This window comes from Carcharodon carcharias, chromosome 13 (assembly GCF_017639515.1).
Source record: "Carcharodon carcharias isolate sCarCar2 chromosome 13, sCarCar2.pri, whole genome shotgun sequence".
Taxonomy (NCBI): Eukaryota; Metazoa; Chordata; class Chondrichthyes; order Lamniformes; family Lamnidae; genus Carcharodon; species Carcharodon carcharias.
This window is the reverse complement of record NC_054479.1, coordinates 39863185-39883179: the sequence shown is the minus strand read 5'-3', so window position 1 is coordinate 39883179 and position 19995 is coordinate 39863185. Positions and strand designations below refer to the sequence as shown.

The 19995-nt window shown below is 40.4% G+C and overlaps 1 protein-coding gene across 1 annotated transcript in view; it reads right to left on the bottom strand.

Annotated features, from left to right (window-relative positions):
- Window positions 1-303: 303 nt before the first annotated feature.
- Window positions 304-19995, bottom strand: part of sdsl (serine dehydratase-like) — a 32847-nt gene continuing 13155 nt past the window's right edge. The window contains exons 5-8 of the mRNA XM_041201900.1: window positions 12073-12161; window positions 7277-7504; window positions 3154-3278; window positions 304-1141 (exon numbers count right to left, since the gene is read on the bottom strand). Of these exons, the coding sequence (XP_041057834.1) occupies window positions 948-1141; window positions 3154-3278; window positions 7277-7504; window positions 12073-12161 (636 nt within the window). The 3' untranslated portion in view covers window positions 304-947. The remainder of the gene's footprint in view (window positions 1142-3153; window positions 3279-7276; window positions 7505-12072; window positions 12162-19995) is intronic.

Here is a 19995-nt window from a genome sequence, read left to right as displayed (position 1 = left end):
CCCTATTCTGGTCCTGGAAGGGAGGGGACAGGGGTGAGACCAGAAGTGTGGGAGACGGAATAGACATGGTCAAGAGCCCTGACAACCATAGCGGATGGGAATCTTCAGTTGATGAGAAAGGCAGACATATAGGAAGCACTGGTATGGAACATGTCATCATCAGAAGCGATACAATGGAAAAACTAGGAGAATGGAGTAATGTTCCTACAGGAAGAGAGGTGGGAGCAAGTGCAGTCAAGGTAACTGTGAGAGTCAGTGGGCTTATGGTGAATATTGGTCGATAACCTATCTCCAGAACCAGAACAGAGATGTTGAGGAAGGAAAGGGAAGGGCCAGTGATAGCTCATGTAAAGGCGAGGGAAGTGTGGAAATAGGAAGCAAAGTCAATGAAATTTTCCATTTCGAGACAACAGCAGAAAATGGCACCAATACAGTCAATGTACCAGAAAAAGAGGTGATGGAGGAGGACTGGAACAAAGAATTTTCCACATAGCCCACAAAATGCAGGCATAGCTAGGACCCATACAGATTCCCATAGTGACACCTGTTATTTGGAGGAAGTGAGTGGAGTCAAAGGAAAAGTAAGAATAAGTTCAGCCAGGTGGATTATGGTGATGGTGGTTGGAGAATGGTTGGGCTTCCGTTCAAGGAAGAAGTGGAGACAATCCTGGAGGGAGATGGAAGTGTAGAGAGACTAAATATTCACAGTGAAAAGGAGACAGGGCCAGGAAACTGGAAATTGTTCAAGTGGTGAAGAGTGTTGAAAGCATCACAAATGTAAATGAGAAGAGACTGGACAAAAAATAGGATACGGGAACCTTGCCATGCAGTCAATTCACCAAGTACCTAGCACGCCAACAATTCCAGTCATATGATTTCATGTGATTACTGTCTGGCAGACATAAATAGTTTATAAGAAAAGTGTCACATTCAGAAAAACTGCTTATTTAGCTTTCCCCCAGTTGTATTTTATATTCATTAAGCTGTGCCATTGTGATGCTGCTTCCACCACAGACAATGACTACTATTGACTGTAGGTCCTGGGCCAACCGTCTCTCTTTCTGCAGTCGCTGGATTATTCCACTGTAAATGGCAGCTAGTGATGCACCACAGGCTGGTTCAACCAAAAACCTTTCATCATCTGCAAAAAGAACCAATTGTCCACAATAAGGTCACAAGCTCTGATTTAACAATCAACTCAGGCCACTGGCCTAATGTGAGACTAAGCCTCAAAGACAGCATTGCATTCAATGTGGACCTTCTGGCTATTAAGTAACATCCAGAATTTTCTAAAATATAAACCAATACCAAAACTGTTTTTTAAACCAAAAATCCATTTCTTCCATTTAGTTCTGGCATAGAGCACGAGGCATTAGCTCCTCGAGTTTCATAAGCTGTCAAAGAACTTGCAGCCTCAGCAAACAGGCATTAAAATTCAAACTGTGTTCCCACCCGCTGCTCTTATTTAGTCTCTTGTCTGATTGTGGACTTGGCAGAAGGTAGCAACCCTACTGGAATCGAAAGAGCACACAACTATATTTAAAATGGGGGTGACCAATTTATTCAAGTTCAAAATGCAAATAGAGATATTGTATACTGACAAGACAGCCAGAAGTGTACTGGTATGCTCACTGATATTTCCAATTAACGAGCATTTTATATATGAAATTATGAAATGTGATCTATCGCTATGACTTTTGCTATGCTTTGTTTCTTTTACTTAAAATCTAGACTGTATTTTCTAATTCTTCCTTTCCATTAGAGCCCTGCTAATTTCCCCTCTCTTTCACTTACCCTCACTCAACCGATTATCCCCATTATTCCTTTCCTCAGAATCTTTAATTCTTTCACTCTCTGTCTTTATTCCCTTGCTCCCTAATATTCATTCTCTATCTCTCATCTGCTCTCACTCTCTTATTGCCTCTGACTCTCTCATTATCACCATCCCTTTTTCTTTCATACCTCTTTCTTATTCTCTTTCCTGACCCTGGTTTTTCTCATTGTTTTGGTTGGTGGTTATAGCAAAACACACACAAAAAAGTCTGCGGCGATAGATCAGTGAATCTTGGGTGTTCTGTGTTTAGAAAACAGAATCAAAGGCTACACTCATCATTGAGCATTGAAGTTTAATAGAGCCCCAATGGATAGTATAAGAAGTATTATTGATTAATGTTTCCCCTACAACCAACTCATATAACCTTACCAAAACCAAAAAGATAGCCACCTGCCTTTGAAAGAAAATTATTGAAAGATTTGATTTTCAAAGAAATAAACCAACAGTATCATTTGGGGGTGAAAGAAAATTGGAAGCACTTCCTTCAAATTCACCATTGAAAAGAAGAAAGGCTTTATTTTTCAGAATGGTGAAATCTTAATTTTGGGAACCTGCTTCTCATTTGTGATAACTGTGTAACTGAGAAAGACTCTGGTTCTTGCTGTGCGTCCAGGAATAAATAGTTATAATATTGCAACTCATTCAAAACTTTCAGATTAGCGAGGTCAGAATTAACAAAGGAACATCTGTTTTCTCAACTGTGCCCTTTATTATTCTATTTCTACATTGGGAGTGAATGCACAGCTGGATGATAAAGGAAACATTTTATTCACAGAGGAGCAGCACACAGCTCATGAGATTTTGGGGTGTCCCTATTCTACAATAAAACACTGTAAAAATAATTTAATTTAACTGAAGTATAAAACCCGGCGTAAGCGCTAATTCAGATTGGCTGTCAAATATTATTTCTGTTTAACATTCCCCAAAGAAGCCAGAACATAGATATTTTTAATGTTATAACAATAACAGGATTTTGTTTAAATGAAATTGCACCAAATTCCCACATCAGTATAAAAAGCAACTCTCATTATTGCAATAACAAACTCTCAGAACTAGTTCACCAGGTTCTGCTGGAAGAAAAACTGATTTCATTTTGCATTTGATCCCTTCATTTAATCAGAATGTACTACAGAAGGTTTCTGCTCCGAAATGGGACGTATAAGGAGACAATTCAAATTTTAATCGATTATTGATTGCACTGCAGAGCAGAATTCTTATTTTACAAATTAAAACAAAACATAATATTAAGTAGCTTTGTGTGCATTTGGAACAAAGCCTGATTCTCAACAATGTGTGTATGTGAAAATAAAAAGTCTCACCTAGGAATTTCTCTACTGCTTGCACAGCCTCTTGGTCACTGATTACCTCAGAGAGAACATTGTGCTCGAGTGCATTCTGAAGTGCCTTCTCACACACAGTTTTAGCTCCCAGGGTTTTAGCTACACTATTATAAAGAGAACAGTAGGTTAGAAGAAACAGCTCATCCTACACACACACACACACACACACACACAACTACACATAGCGATACACACAGATACCACGCCAAAGGAGCAGGTGTTAACAGATGCGACCAAAAGTTCATCAAAGAGGTAGGATTTAAAAAGGGTATTAAAAGGAAAAGAGTGAAGTCGAGAGGTTGGTGGATGAAATTCCTGAACTTTGGGCCTAAACAGTTCAAGGCACAGTTTCCAATGGTAGGACAAAAGAAGTGGGGTTACACAAGGTACACACACATACCAAACACGCACACACACACTATAAACACAAGTCATGATGAGCAGAGTGTCCAACTTTGTCAACAAATAAGCAAACTATTTAATTCTTCTCAGAACCTCCAATAAAAAGCAATTGAACACACCACTCAAGTGTCCAAATTCAGCAATAATGAAAAGAAAAACTGAACACTGGAAATCTGAAATAAAAACTGAAAATGCTAGAAACACACAGCAAGCATTAGAAATAAAATCCAGGTTGCCATTCTGATGGGTACCCTGCCATTATGGTTCAAGCTTTCTTGAATATTTTTTTTCTTATGGCCTGATCACAGTTTGCTTAAGCAGATTAAATTTGTCACAAGTTGAATGTGTTTACTCTGTGGCAAACTGTGGTCCTGCTGTTTTTAAAATACATTTAGATATTCAAACCTAAAATTCCACTTTAATCACACATTTATCAGAATTCATGGGTTTCAATGAAGGGTATCCACCCAAAAGTTAGTCTATTCCATGTTCAGCATTTCTTATTCTAACTTTAAGTTAGCAGTTACCCAACTGAATACTTTTAATAGTATTCATTTCCCCTGACTTCATGTTAAAGAAATTTAAGGTCATTAAAGTCATGAGAAGGTTATAGCAAATGCAAATTGCATAAACGTTTCTCTCAAATCCTGTATTATCACTGAGTGGCAATACACTCAGAACTTAAGGGTTACTGGCACCTATCCCTTGAAAACTGGTCACAATATGTCTCCTCAGTATTGGTTAACCTGAAGGTATTAAATCTCTCCGTATGAAGTCCATTTGCTTTCTCACTTATTCTGAAGAATTATTGACATCCAATGGTGTCATATTATTATAAATTACCGATTACCAAGCTAGGTTTGCAAGTGGCTACATCATGAAACACTGAGCTTCATCACAAAAGGTATAATTCTGATCCAGTCAGTCATAGTCAGTTGAGTTCTTACAGTCTTAAGACCACTAAGGACATTTACTAACAAGGTGTTAATTCTGCTTCAGCTGTGAGCACCAGACCAGAAAGACTGTCTGCAACAAATGCAGGTTAAGGGCAAGGGATCCAAAACCATGAACTTTGTAATTCAAAAAGTGCTTTTTTGATCAAACAGACAGCACTGAGAAAAGAAAATCAGCTGATTTCTATAAGAGCAGTGCACTGCAGTGGTGGATTTATGCCAGGCAGTATGGTTTGGAATTTTACAGTCCCTCCCGCCAGCGGGATTTTCCAGTCCCAGGGACATAATGGAGCTTTGAATGGTTTGCTGTATTTTATAGCCCCCCTATCGTGACAGGGCCATAAAATTCCACCCCATGTTGGAAATCTACCCCACACAATTAGCACATGTTGCAAGGTAACTCTTTCGAGTACAAACACGTTTCCATCTGTTCCTATTCAGATGAAGTTACATTGTTTCATAGTTTACCATTGTGAGATTTGAACTCTTAATCTTGGGGTTACAAACCCAGTACCATAACCACTTGGCTATTTAGGCCAAGCATGTTGCAAGGTAAGGTGACAGTTGCAGCATATAGGAATAATGAGCCTTCAGTTACTGGGAATGTCATGCAAACAGAATTTCTTGCTTTTAGCTAACAGTGACTATATAAATCATAAGGTGCCACCTAATGCATGTCTGCTAACATTTTGTTAAAATACACAATAGCAGATAACAATGATATTTTATCCCATTTACTCTCCTTCATAACGCTAACAGTACAATACTGTGATTATACTGCAGTATGGGTTGTGCTTCTGAAGGCATGTGCCCTATGGACCACTTTTTATCCAGGTCACAAAGGATTTTGATAGTTAATGTATCTATCTTGAATGTACAGGAACTAACAGAATTAATTTCAACAGTTGGTGGACCAAAGGTAAGGAGACTGTCCAGGGAAGTATTTATCTGCAAAGCTTTTCTAACAGTCTGAACAGCTACAAATTGATTGGGAATCACCTTTTTTATTTTTGTAGCAGCCTACACAGAGTTTTTCTGTTGAACAATACAAGTACAATTTAACAGTACAAGCTGTTAAACAACTCATAATTGGTTTGTAAATAAGGAGATTAAGGAGCTCCCGTGTAGTAGAGTATTTTCATTGACCTGAAATACCAATCAGTCCACTGAGTTCTATCAAGAAGTCCCTTCCGGGGGAATAATCCTGAAAAGTAGGACCAGGTTCCACCAATATGACTCTGCTACCAGTTGCCAGGAGATAATTTTTCCACTAGGTTTCTGCCTCAGGAGGTGAGTTACTCACCACAGGATTCCTAGCTTCTGACCTGCTCTTGAAGCCACAGTATTGATATGGCTAGTCCAATCCAGTTCAGTTTCTGGTCAGGGGTAACCCCCAGAATGATATTAGGGGGGATTCAGCAATGGTAAAGCCATTGAAAGTCAAGTGGCGATGGTTAGATTCTCTCTTGCTGGAGATGGTCATTGCCTTGCACTTGTGTGGTGCAAATTTTACTTGCCATTTGTCAACCCAAGCCTGGATATTGTCCAGGTCTTGATACATTTGGACATGGACATGGACTACTTCAGTATCTAAGGAATCACAAATGGTACTGAACATTGTGCAATCTTCAGCAAACACTTCTGACCTTATGATGGAAGAAAGGTCAATGATGAAGCAGCTGAAGGTGGTTGGGCCTGGGACACTACCCTGAGCTCCTTTACTAGGGTTCCTTGATGCGACACTTGATCAAATGCTGCCTTGATGTCAAGGGCAGCCACTCTCACCTCACCTCGAGTTCAGCTCTTTTTTCCATATTTGAATCAAGGCTGTAATGAGGTCAGGCACTGAGTGGCCCTGGCAAAACCCAAACGGAGTGTCAGTGAGCAGGTTACTACTAGGCAAGTGCCGCTTGATAGCACTGTTGATGACCTCTTCCATTACTTTACTGATGATCAAGAATAGACTGATGGGACGGTAACTGGCTGGATTGGATTTGTCCTGCTTTTTGTATATGGGACATACCTGGGCGATTTTCCACATTGCTGGGTAGATGCCAGCATTATAGCTGTGCTGGAACAGCTTAGCTAGGAGCACGGCAAGCTCTGAAGCACAAGTCTTCAGTACTATTGCCAGAATATTATATTATCAGGGCCCATAGCCTATGCAGTATCCAATGCCTTCAGTTGTTTCTTGATATCACGTGGAGGGAACTGAATTGGCTGAAGACTGGCAACTATGATGCTGAAGACCTCCAGAGGAGGCCAAGATGGATCAACCACTCGGCAACAAAATGCTTCAGCCTTATCTTTTGCACTGATGTGCTGGGCTCCTCCATCATTGAGGATGGGGATATTTGTGGAGCCTCCTCCTCCAATGAGTTATTTAATTTTCACCGCCATTCATGACTGGATGTGGCAGAACTGCAAAGTTTAAATCTGATCCGTTGGTTGTGGAATCGCTTAGCTCCATCTATCACTAGCTTATGCTGTTTGGCACACAAGTAGTCCTTTGTTGTAGCTTCATCAGGTTGACACCTCAATTTTAGGAATGCCTGGTGCTGCTCCTGGCATGCCCTCCTGCACTCTTCATTGAAACTGCATCCCCTTTGAGTGTGTATGCCACTGCCACCTCCACAGCACCCCAGCCCCCAAACCAATAGGCAAATTTACCATTATATCTCTATCCTCTTAGCAAAACACTAAAATATAGATGTTTGAAATTTTATGAATCAATGTTTTCACCATACCTTGTGATATCAGGGAGTGTGACTAACTTCCCAGCCTTCACTGCTGCATTCAGACTTTCAGCACCTTTCGTCTCCATGGCAATTATAGGCACGTCACACCAACCCACTTTCTTCAGTCCTTCTACCACTCCACAGAGAAGGCCACCACCTCCAACTGACAGAATAATAGCCCCAGGTTTGCTTTGCAGTGACTCCCAAAGTTCCTTCACAACACTGGCATGTCCTTCCCTTAGGATTTAATTTTGAAGAAAAAATATCTTAGCTCTCATATCCGACAGACTTCCAAGTTCTGAAAGAAACAACGACTTTGTGCTGTAATGCAATGGTGCGCAGAGAGATACAAAGCTAAGGGATCTGTTATTTCCTGAACCTTGTACAACCACTGATTGAAATCTAAAGAAAAAGCTGAAAGTATTAAGGAGAGATTTTCCTTGGCATGCACTTGGGAATTAGCGGATGGTAAATTATGTGCTGAGGGTCTGTAACTTTCTGATCAAGGCTCTTCGCATGTACAGAAAATACCGAGGTGAAATAAATCTCTCCATTAATGCTAACTCTGGGGGAAGGTTTATCTATAGTACATGCTTACAATTATTTCCCACCAAGTGCACTGAGGATTTTAACCAAGTCATTACAAAATGTAATACCGCTTCAATATGCGGCAAAACCCATCAGCTACATTGTTGACATTGATCTGCCAAGCTTTGAGTAAAATTTTAAGATCGTATTAGAACTACATCCATCTGGTGGAGATTGCAGCAGTGGAAACTGTTACCCATGTCCCTTGGTATAGCTGAAACTTTTCTATGGGTCTTAAAGAGAGGCATGTGTGGTGTTAAAGTCCAAATCGGGTTATTTCTCATGCACGCATCTTGGCGCCAATTTACCTGCACCGTGTGCTTTCTACATTTTCTGCAGCTTCTGTAAGAAGCACAGGTCACAACGTCCATGGCAAAGAGATGAAAAAGAACAGATGGGCCAGTCAATAAAATATAAATGCTCCAATTGGGTAAGATTTGAATAATCAGATCAGTTACTGTAAAAGGTGGCTTTGCAGAAATGTATCAAGTAATTGTACAAATAAAATTAACATGAATTCCATCAGCCCTGAATCTATATTCATTTCTAGATCTCTTCTACAAGCTGGAAGTTTTGAACCTTCGAATTGTTTGTTTCCACTTATCACTTTATAAATCATGCTTTAAACTTCCTTATTGAAGATGTCAGCTCACTTGATGTGTCAGGTTTATAAGCAGCAAGGCACCTTAAGCACCTCACAGCAGAACCTTGCATGTTTTTGGTAAGTATTCTGGTGCATGGAGCACATAAGATTATAAATTGCACAATATGATCAAGGTTCATAAAATCAGCACACATACCCTAAACTCAGAATAAGTCCTTATGTCCTAATGTGACATTTTTTATTTTCCATTCCACTCAGCCTGTGACCTCACTCAAATCATATTTCAATTATGTCAAGTAAGGATAGTTTTAAACAGAGGGATCAGTGTTAGGCTTCCCAAATTCAAGGCATGCAAGAACAAAAGGACAGAGACAGTCATTAGTGTGAGCTGGAGTTGAACCCAGATCCATTGATTACAATTAGCAGACTAACTGTCAATAAAAATAGCAATTTTTGTTAAGCAGTTAATAATTTGAATCACCATACTTATTTGATTCATTTATATATGTATTAGATCAATTGAATTATATGGATGTAGATCCAGAATTTATTCAAGATCCGAGATTCCAGTTCCCAGCTTCCAATGTTGCCAGCAATCCTACCTCCTGCATCTTTCTGGTAAACTATCTGAAACTGTGCAGTCCATAAAGTTGATAGCAACATGCGAGTCAACAGCTAGCCCAAATGGCTCATTATTCTCTTGAACGACTTACAAGGGATATTCTTAATCTGTAACTATTAATACCAGTTGTCCAATTTAGCATACATCATAGCCAATGACAGTACTGGTCAGCTTTGGCCACAAGGCTATCTCCTCATCCACCTAGATAAGCTACAATGTGGGCATGGGCATAGTGATACGCAGTGTGACCCTCCACCTCATACATTACCGTCTCCAATAGAGCAGTCAAAAAGCCTGGAGTCCAATGCCACGCTGCTCCAGCACTTGTCTGCAGATTCATGTCTGCATTTGGGATTTTCCCCATGGTTCAGTTTTGTCTGTGAATCAGCTCAGATGCCTTATAAGTCTTTTTAATAGCTTTCAGAGGTTTTGTCACTCTGTTTCTGCTAATTGAAACTAGGTTGAGACAATCTAACTCAAATAATTTAGCGAGACTTTATTCTATCTGTCTGGCCTGAACCCAACCCATAACCCAGAGTTAAATGGATGGTACAATTGACTGCTCCACCTACCTCCTCCAGGGCATTTCTGACCTAAATAACATTCTGGTGTCAGTCTGGCATGAAGAGGACAGGAGTTGCACCTTCCTGCACATGACTTAAAGATGAAGTCACTGGCATGTATCTCACAGCAAGAGCTGCTAAAATCCAGCAATAGCAGAATTTCAAAATTGAAAACTTGTCAATTCAATTTACAATTTTCTTTTAACTTTTTAAAATTTAGAACTATCTTACCAGCTTCATTGTGCAAACCTTTGGTTGAACTCTAATTTTTCATTCTGGAATTAACACTAAAAGATTTTTAGCTATAATTTCTCTGCATTTATAATCAGAGAATAAAATGGTGAAAGAACACTTCTGAATCAGAACAGGTGTTGGTGCCAAATGCACAGATGTGCCACCCAGTAGGTTTCCCAAGGAAGATCAGCAATAACAAGCATTAAATCAGGTGAGGTGGCTGTCACGCTGGGTATAACAATAATTAAGAAAGGAGGGGTCTCAATTAGGTTGAATTTGTCATGTTTACTTAGGAGTCTACATGGCTGCAATTCAACAGCAAAGCAGACCATGGTAGTAATTGATCAAACCCTGAATGGAAAGAGAAGTTAATGGACTGCAGTCAGTTTGTGTACCACCATCGATCACCAATGGTGTTTGTCTTTGCTGGGTGAGTAAGCAAATACTGGAGACCAAGATCTGCCAAGTGGATGATTGATTACATCAAACAGCAGGAGTTGCAGCAGGGCACCTTACACAGCATAAAAATATTGAGAGAAATGTTAGGAGAAACCAATATGTGCAGATTCCTTGCTAAAATCGCAGCTGTGTCATTTTGCAGCCAAATACACTGAATGGGGTTAAAAGTGTTTTGTTGTTTTAAGCTTCGGACTTTCAAACAAGAAATGCAGGAATTAACTAACCTGCAGGATCAGTAGTGACCAACAATGACAGATCATAAATCCACCAATTTTTTTTTAGCATTGCAATTTGAGGTACTTAAAGAGCACCATTTGCACCTAGCAGCTTATTTATGAAGATGAAATTATTAACCCTTTAAAATGAGCTTGCATTCTGTGTCCATACCAGATTCACTAGCACCACTTAAACAAGAGGTGGGGGAAGGATCAGTGTTTTAACCTGTTACCAAAATCATGTCCGGCTCCGGCAAAAAATTGTCCTTTAAATTAAAACAACCAGATAGTGTTTAGTGCAGAAATATATCTCCTCTTCCAAAACTTACTCTATATAGGATAACATTTTAATACCATACAAATTAAACAGTTTGGTTTGCATCAATAAATTACTCTTTTTTGTGTTAATCCATAGAGGGCTACAATACAGTGATAAACATAATGCCTTTGGATGAAGGCCATAGCATAATTTGATAGTGTATTGTCTGAGTTGATGTGTAATCTGTCAATCACATGCACAATTTAAATCAGGAGGAAAGAAAATAGAATGTTTATGACGCAGAGCAATAAAAAGCAGTATAATTTCCTGTTGAAGATTTTGACTGCGTATTACTCCTTGTGGCTCATTTCTGACTGCATGTCACTTCCCGTAAACAATTCCTGACTAAGTGTCACTCCCTGTAACTGACTGTGACCATATATGTTACTCTGAGTGTCAAGGGCTTGCTTAGGGGTTGAATTTTATGCCAATGGGATTTTACCGTCCCGCCGAAGTCAATGGACTTTCCAACAGCTCGCCACGGTTTACGGCCCCATCCCCGCCGAAACAGGGCTATAAAATTCCGTTCTAGGTCTCAGTTAATATGTAGAGCCCAGTTCTGGTCTCTTCATATGATGGGGGTTATTGAGGTTTTACAGAGGAGGGCCACAAGAACAATTCCTAGATTAATACTCAGTTTAAAAAGCTGGATCTGTATACTCTAGAAAAGCACAAACTTGGAAGCAGTTTGACTGTATATCACTCCCTGTAGATATTTTCTGACTGTGCATAATTCACTTTAAACGCTTCATGATTATTGTAACTGACTCTTGACTATATGTTACATTAATTCTAACATTTTGTGTTACTCTCTCTACAACCAATTCTTGACCATGTGTCTCTCACTATATAAGATTCCCTGCAATTGACACTGCATTTGATTCCCTAGTGTGTTGCTTCTATAGCACTATCTGACACGATCAATCACAGAATCTTTCCAAAACACCCGATTACAAGGGTTCAAAACTGAAAAAAAATTAATATATGTATCTTTTACTTCACAATTAGAAAAATGTTGTCAAAATAAATCATATCTTCAACTGCAAGTACATATTCTTCAATATCTTTTGAACTATTTCAGTCTTAATGTATCATTTAAGAGGGCAATATACAGAAATGAACTAACAATATTTTGACATATCAATTATATTTCTTATCAATTAACTGCATGGAATTTTCTGATTCTCTGATGAATCCTTACCAAATCAAGGGATGGTTGAAGGGAGAAACATACACCCAGCCATCATTTTCAGATAGTTTTAATGCTTGCTCATTAGCATCATCCCAAACCTATCAAAACATTTTGAGAAGATCTATTAGTTGGGTATTATTTATTAAAAAGAGTTCTCTATTGTTACATCTTGCTTTAGTCAAAGCAGTAACAATGTTTGCTCCTTGTGGAGCGCATCTAACATCCACTGCACATGATAGAATGAACAGCTGATACCCACCATTCCATGGTATCAAAGGACGTCCTGAGCAAACAGTCTCAAAGCAGAGGCAAATACTTGGATGTTGCGCTAAAACATTTAAACTGTCGAGCTTCAAGGTGATTATATACATGCTGATAACCTTTTATCAAGCACTCTTGAAAAGTAAATTATTGAAGTTATAAAGGAAGTTAAAAGGAAAACAGCTGAACTACCCAATGGCTCAGCGGCTTTACACGGTGTGGCACTGTACCATATAAACCAATAATATTCAATGTTCAAACCTTGATCATAACCAAAGCGCCATAATTGGCTTCAGTGCCCTCAGGCTAAGGAAGGGGAATTAAGAAACTGAACTAGGGCTCTTGCTCAGAACATTCAACGCACTTGGGTTGAAGTGCTTCAAGATTTTTTGGTAGTTTTAATGTATTATTATCTAATAACACCTGTTATAAAATGTGATGTCAGGTAAGGCCAGGATTAGGTCAGCTGCCATGTTCCCTAGTTGAACAACCTGCCCACACATACTGTCCAAGCTAAAAAAAAAATCGAGTACATATTAATAGATGTGAAGATGGATGTTATTTTTTTAAATATTTTTGGGAATATGGTGGTATTCTGTAAAGATATGTGTGTGTGTGTGTATGTGTGTTCATGATTAATTAAATTGAAGGGAAAGTTAATAAAGACAACTTGGCTGTGGAAACTGAGAGATGAAAGGTAAAGGTGAAGTTAAATGTATGAGTAAATAGGTTGGGTTTTAAAATTTGCATTAGGAGAGGGGTAGGGACTTGACTTTTCAGCTGCTAAATTTCAAAGGGAGTTTAAGGGACTTTTACAACTTCCAAAGGTTTCATAAGTAAACAAGGGAAGGTTATTAAATTTTATTTGACCCAAAAGTGGAGGGAATAGAAAGACATGAAAGATTTTTATATTTTGGAAAAGTTGAGTTCAAAGAAGGGCTGAGAGCAATGGAGTCTAAGATGAAAGGGAAAAAAGTATATTTAAGGAACGATGTTGAGATGAGTTATAGGTGGCTGTGTGGGGGAGATGTTCTCAGACCAGCTCTGTGCTGAGAAAAGTTGTGTATTTGAAGCAGCCATTCAGTTTCAAGCCAGAAAAGTCTTTGTTTTCTGAAAGCAGCCTGTTTCTGAACTTCTTTTGGATTTCTACAGCAGAGTGGAAGAGAGTGAGAAGTCGTGTATATACCTTTACTAAAGCGACAACAGTTTTTCCCTTGGGTAATATTACTGGATTTTTAGGTAAAAATCTATAAGGGATTGTTGCCAAGTAGTTTACTTGTGTGCTTTGATCAAGTGGGTTTTTTTGGGGAATGTTTTGTAAGACTATTTTAACTGTGCAATTTTAATCCTGTACGCTTCAGGGGTTTTTTTTCTTCTTGTTAATAATTCTTTTAATTTTAAACTCCTAAAAGTGTTACTGGGATTCTATGCTTCTGGGATCAGTAGTTTCCCTCCTCATTTTCAAAATACAAAAAAAAGGTTAAGATCAGTAAAGAAAGTTTCCCACTGGGATTTGGCTTGCCCAGCGAATAACATTGGCTGTGGTCCTAACAATCGAACAATAAACATCTAGTGCTATGTTGAAGACATGAATTAAATCTGAGTTTTGAAGCTTCACACAGCACATGAAATCCACATTGTTCCTAAAATCACAATATCAGTGAAAGTTGTTGCTGATTCAATTGTCCTTTTGTAATTCATTGATGAACATTTTTTGTCCCGAATTATTTGCTTGCTTTATAATATTCATGTTTTTACATTTTCAATGTGTCTCAATAACAAGCAGTTTTCTTACAGAAAGAACTTACATTTATATAACATCCTTCATAACTTAGCAAATATTTATTATTCAATGACTTGAACCCACGAAATTATGGACAATGAGCTCAATCCATTTTCAGCTAGCTTTGCATTACCAGCTAGCCATTCCTGGCACAGATTTTACTAGAATCACAAAATCAGAGCTATGGTCCTTTTTCAATGTTGAACTTCAAACAGTTGGGCAGAATTTTGCCTTTGGTGGGCGAGCGGGCAGCCAACCCCCGCCGCCGAAACGGGGACCGCTGCCATTTTGAGTAGGCGGGCCAATTAAGGACCCCCCAGCGGCCTGCCAGACAGGAAGCACTATGGGAATCCCCAATTGTTAAAGTGCACTCTTTCACATGCACGAGGCAAAGTACTGTCTCAGGGAGTTTACTGACAGGTAACGAAAGTCAAAAAATAGAGAAATATTAAAATTATTAACATGTCCCCCTCATGTGGCAATGTCACATGAGATGGGACATGTTAATAAGAAACACATGAAGTTTATTAAATTTTTAATAAAACTGACATGAAACTTCATCCCGCCAGTGGATGAAGTTTCATGAATAAACTGGAGCCTGCCCACCAGCCTTAAGGTTGGCTGGGCAGGGTCTTTAACAAGGTTAATTAGGCTGTTAATGCCCTTAATTGGCCGTTAACAGGTCAGCGGACGGACAGCTGATTTCGCTGTACACCTGCCTTCCTGAAGATTTAAATGGACCAGGATGACGTCGGGGGTTCCTCCCGACGTCACTTTCCCATCGGCGAACGGGCTCCGCCCCCAAATTGCCAAGGGGAAAGAGTGTTATTTTTAGCATAAGGTGTGATTTATAATGTCACAAGGTCCTTAGTTTAAAATATAGTTGCCCTCATAGACACTAAGTGTTTGGAAAACTTGTCAATACTTCTCACCTTTCTCTGAGATTAACTTAATGGGCAGAATTTTGTCCTTGGCCTGCGGGATTGGCAGGGGCAGCCGGGAAGCTGACTGCTGCCTACAATCAGCAGCGCTCAGTGTTTTACACGGGTGGGCCAGTTAAGGCCAGCCCATCATAATACGTGAGCGGCAGTGCCGCTGTGTGCTCCCTGTGCTGGATGGGGGGGGGTGGCAGGGAGTGAGTGCAGAATAATCTCCCTGGGGCACAGAGCTGCCTCAGGGAGATGAAGAATATATTGAACAAAATTATTGAACATTGGAAAAATTTAATAAAACATGTCTCCTTATGTGACAGAGTCACATGAGCAGGGACATGTTTTTAATTAAAAAATAATGTTTTTATTTTATTTGTACGTGCTTTGGGAAACCTCATCCCACCCGTGGATGAGGTTTCCAAAAAAATGCAAAGGCCACTTGGCCTCTTCGCCTGCCCGCCAATCTTTAGGTTGAACAGGCTGTGAAAATTTAAACTCTAATCAACAAATTAATAGCCTTAAAGGGCCTTTTAATTGTCGGCAGGCACGTTGCAGGCTACGGCATGCACCTGCCAGCCAAACTATCGCGTAACTGCACACTGACGTTGGCACACTCGGCCAGCCACATTGAGCATGAAATGACGCGCAGTTGGGTTGGGTGCACGCCCAACTACCGAGCTAAAAATTCTGGCCCATGTTTTATCACTGCATTTCTCTAAAGCTTTCATAGATTGAAAAACAGCTTTGAATTGTAGGTAACAGCATAAAGCCTGTCGAGAAGTAGGGTCTCTTTCTCAATAGTGGTTAGCAGCTAAAAGTGCATTTTGAACTTTCTTACTCAATGTTGGCATACGCCAGAAAGGTCAATTATCACATTGAAAAGCTTCAAAGCATTTCATGCAATGAATTACTTTCAAACTATAGTAACATCTATCATTCTGTCATCACAGACACCACAATCAGCATTTTAAGCAGATAGTCAACTTATCAATTCACCTTCAACATCACAAGAAAAACAATCATCTTTTTTTCCCTGGGATAGGAGCTTGTCCATGTGAACCAATGACAGGAGTTGAAAAGCGCAAGCAAGGGTCATCAGGACCAGTTTTTTTCACTGACCATTAGTTTCCACATGTGTAGGAGGACAAAAAAACAAAGAGTCATAAATATAAGGCAGTCATTAATAAATTCTGTAGGGAATTCGGGAGAAGCTTCTTTACCCAGCGTGTCAGAATGTGGAACGCACTATCACAAGCTTTGTTGATAGTATAGATGCATTTAAAGGGATGCTTAATAAACACACAAGGGAGAAAGAAATAGAGGAAATGTTTATAGGGTTAGGTGAAGTAGGATGGGAGGGGGTTTATGTGGAGCTCAGAGCTCTGAAGAAGAGTCAGGGAATTTGGCAAGGTTGGATGGTATTTATTTTAATGCAAGGATTTGGCGAATAAGGCAGATGAGTTGAGGGCACAAATTAACACATGGAAGTATGATGTCATTGCTGTCACAGAGACATGGTTGAGAGAGAGGCAGGATTGGCAGCTCAATATTGCAAGATATAGGGTATTCAGGCGAGACAGGGAAGGAGGTAAAAGAGGAGGGGGAATCACAATATTGATCAAGGAATCAATTACAGCAGTGAGGAGGCCCCCAAACAGTCAGAGAGAAATAGAAGAGCAGATATGTAGGCAAATTCAGAGAAGCGTAAAAATAATAGGGTAGCAATAGTGGGGGGATTTCAACTTCCCCAACATTAACAGGGGTAGTCATAGTTTGACAGGTTTAGAGGGAGCAGAATTCTTAAAATGCATACAGAAGAGTTTTTTAAGCCAGTACGTAGAAGGTCCTACAAGAGAAAGGGTGGTCCTGGGCTTAATTTTAAGGAATGGATCCGGGCAAGTGATAGAGGTATCAGTGGGGTAGCATTTTTCAGATAGTGATCATAACTCCATTAGATTCAAGGTTGTTATGGAAAAGGACAAGGATGGGCCAGAAATCAGAGTTCTAAATTGGGGGAAGACCGATTTTAATAAGATCAGATATGATTTGGCGAGAGTGGACTGAGAGCAGCTACTTTTAGGTAAATCTGCATCAGAGCAGTGGGACTTGTCCAGTAAAGACAAATGGTGGGACCAACAAATCCAGGGAACTCTGGATGTCGAGAGATATACAGGATTGGATAAAGAGAAAAAGGGATGCTTATGGCAGATAACGAGGGCTCAAAACAGCAGAAGCCCTGGAGGAGTACAGAATGTGTGTGTGGGGTTTGCGGCGGGGGGGGGGGGGGGGGGGGGGGGGGGGGAGATGTGTGGAGAACTTAAAAAGGAAATTAGGGAGAGCAAAAAAGGGGAATGAAAAAATATGGGCAGGTAAAATAAAGGAAAATCCAAAGTTATTTTACAAGTACATTAAGAGTAAGAGGGTAAGAGGATAACTAGGGAAAGAGTAGGGCCCATTAAGGACCATAGTGGTAATTTGTGTGTGGAGCCAAAAGACATAAGTAGGGTTCTAAATTAATACTTTGTGTCGGTGTTCACAAGTGACAGAGACGGCATAGGTATGGAAATCAGGCAGATGGACTGTGATATAATAGAGAAATTAGTGTAGAAAGGGAGGAGATTCTAAGTGGTCTAGCAGGCTTAAAAGTAGATAAATCTCTAGGCCTGGATGAAATGTAACCCAGGATGTTGAGTGAGGCAAGGGAGGAGATAGCAGGGGCGCCGGCAATAATTTTCAATACCTCTCTGGCCACAGGAGAATGCCAGAGGACAGCCAATGTGGTACCATTATTCAAAAAAGGAGGAAGGGATAAACCAGGGAACTACAGGCCAGTCAGTCTAACCTCAGTGGTGGGGAAACCATTGGAAGCAATTCTGAAGGACAGAATTAATCTACATGAGAATGATCCCAGGAATGAAAGGCTTAACATACAAGACCACAAGACATAGGAGCAGAAATTAGGCCATTCGGCCCATCGAGTCTGCTCCGCCACTCAATCATGGCTGATAAGTTTCTCAACCACATTCTCCCTCCTTCTCATCGTAAACTTTGATCCCTTTAACAACCAAGAACCTATATGAGGAACGTTTGAGGACTCTGGGTCTATACTCGATGGAGTTTAGAAGGATGAGGGGGGATCTGATTGAAACTTACAGAATACTGAAAGACCTGGATAGAGTGGACGTGGGGAAGACGTTTCCATTAGTAGGAGACTAGGACCCGAGGGCACAGCCTCAGAGTAAAGGGAAGACCTTTTAGAACAGAGATGAGGAGAAATTTCTTTAGCCAGAAAGCGGTGAATCTATGGAATTCATTGCCACAGAAGGCTGTGGAGGCCAGGTCATTGAGTGTATTTAAGACCGAGATAGATAGGTTCTTAATTGGTAAGGGGATCAAAGGTTACGGAGAGAAGGCGGGAGAATGGGGTTGAGAAACTTCTCAGCCATGATTGAATGGTGGAGCAGATTCGATGGGCTGATTGGCCTAATTTCTGCTCCTATGTCTTATGGTCTTATACTTGGAGAGGCAGGAATTAATCAAGGACAGTCAGCGTGGTTTTGTTAAGGGGAGGTCATGTCTGACCAATTTGATTGAATTTTTCGAAGAGGTGACCAGGTGTGTAGATGAGTGCAATGCATTTGACGTAGTCTACTTGGACTTCAGCAAGGCTTTTGATAAGGCCCCGCATGGGACACTGATAATCAAGGTAAGAGCCCATGGGATCCAAGGCAATTTGGCAAATTGGATCCAGAATTGGCTGAATGGCAGCAAGCAGAGGGTGATGGTCGAGGGGTGTTTTTGAGACTGGATGCCTGTGTCCAGTGGGATTCCACAGGGACCGGTGTTGGGTCCCTTGCTGTTTGTGGTATATATAAATGATTTAGACTTGAATGTAGGAGGGTTGATCAGTAAGTTCATGGATGACACGAAAATTGGTGGGGTGGTAAATAATGAGGAGGATAGCCTTAGATTACAGAAGGATATAGACAGGCTTGTCAGATGGGCTGATCAGTGGCAAATGGAATTTAATCAGGATAAGTGTGAGGTGATACACTTGGGCAGGACAAATAAGGCATGGGAATACACGATGAATGGTAGGACCGTGGGAAGAACCGAAGATCAGATGGACCTTGGTGTACATGTCCACCGGTCCTTTAAGATAGTGGGACAGGTAGATAAGGTGGTTAAGAAGGCATATGGGACACTTGCCTTTATTAGCCGAGGCATAGAATATAAGAGCAGGGTGGTTATACTGGAACTGTATAAAATGCTCGTTAGGCCACAGCTAGAGTATTGCGTGCAGTTCTGGAATCCGCATTATAAGAAGGATGTGATTGAACTAGAGAGACTGCAGAGGAGATTTATCAGGATGTTGCCTGGACTGAAGAGTTTTAGTTATGAGGAGAGATTGGATAGACTGGGGTTATTTTCCCTGGAGCAGAGGAGATTGAGGTGTATAAAATTATGAGGGGCAGATAGGGTAGACAGGAAGGAATATTTCCCCTTGGTGGAGGAATCAATAACCAGGGGGCATAGATTTAAGGTAAGGGGCAGGAGGTTTAGAGTGGATGTGAGGAAGAATTTTTTTCACCCAGAGGGTGGTGGGAATCTGGAACTCATGACTGTAAGGGTGATAGATGCAGAAACCCTCATAACATTTAAGAAGTATTTGGGTGTGCACTTGCGATGCCATGGCATACAAGGCTATGGGCCTAGTGCTGGAAAATGGGATTAGAATAGTTAGGTACTTGTTTGACTGGCGCAGACTCGATGGGCCATAGGGCATTTTTCTGTGCTGTAGACATCTATGAGTCATACGGACTTGAAACATTAACTCTGTTTCTCTCTCCACAGATGCTGCCAGACCTGCTGAGTATTTCTAGCATTTTCTGTTTTGCTTTCAGATTTCCAACATCCACAGTTTTTTGCTTTTACCTTAATGAGGCATTGCACTTT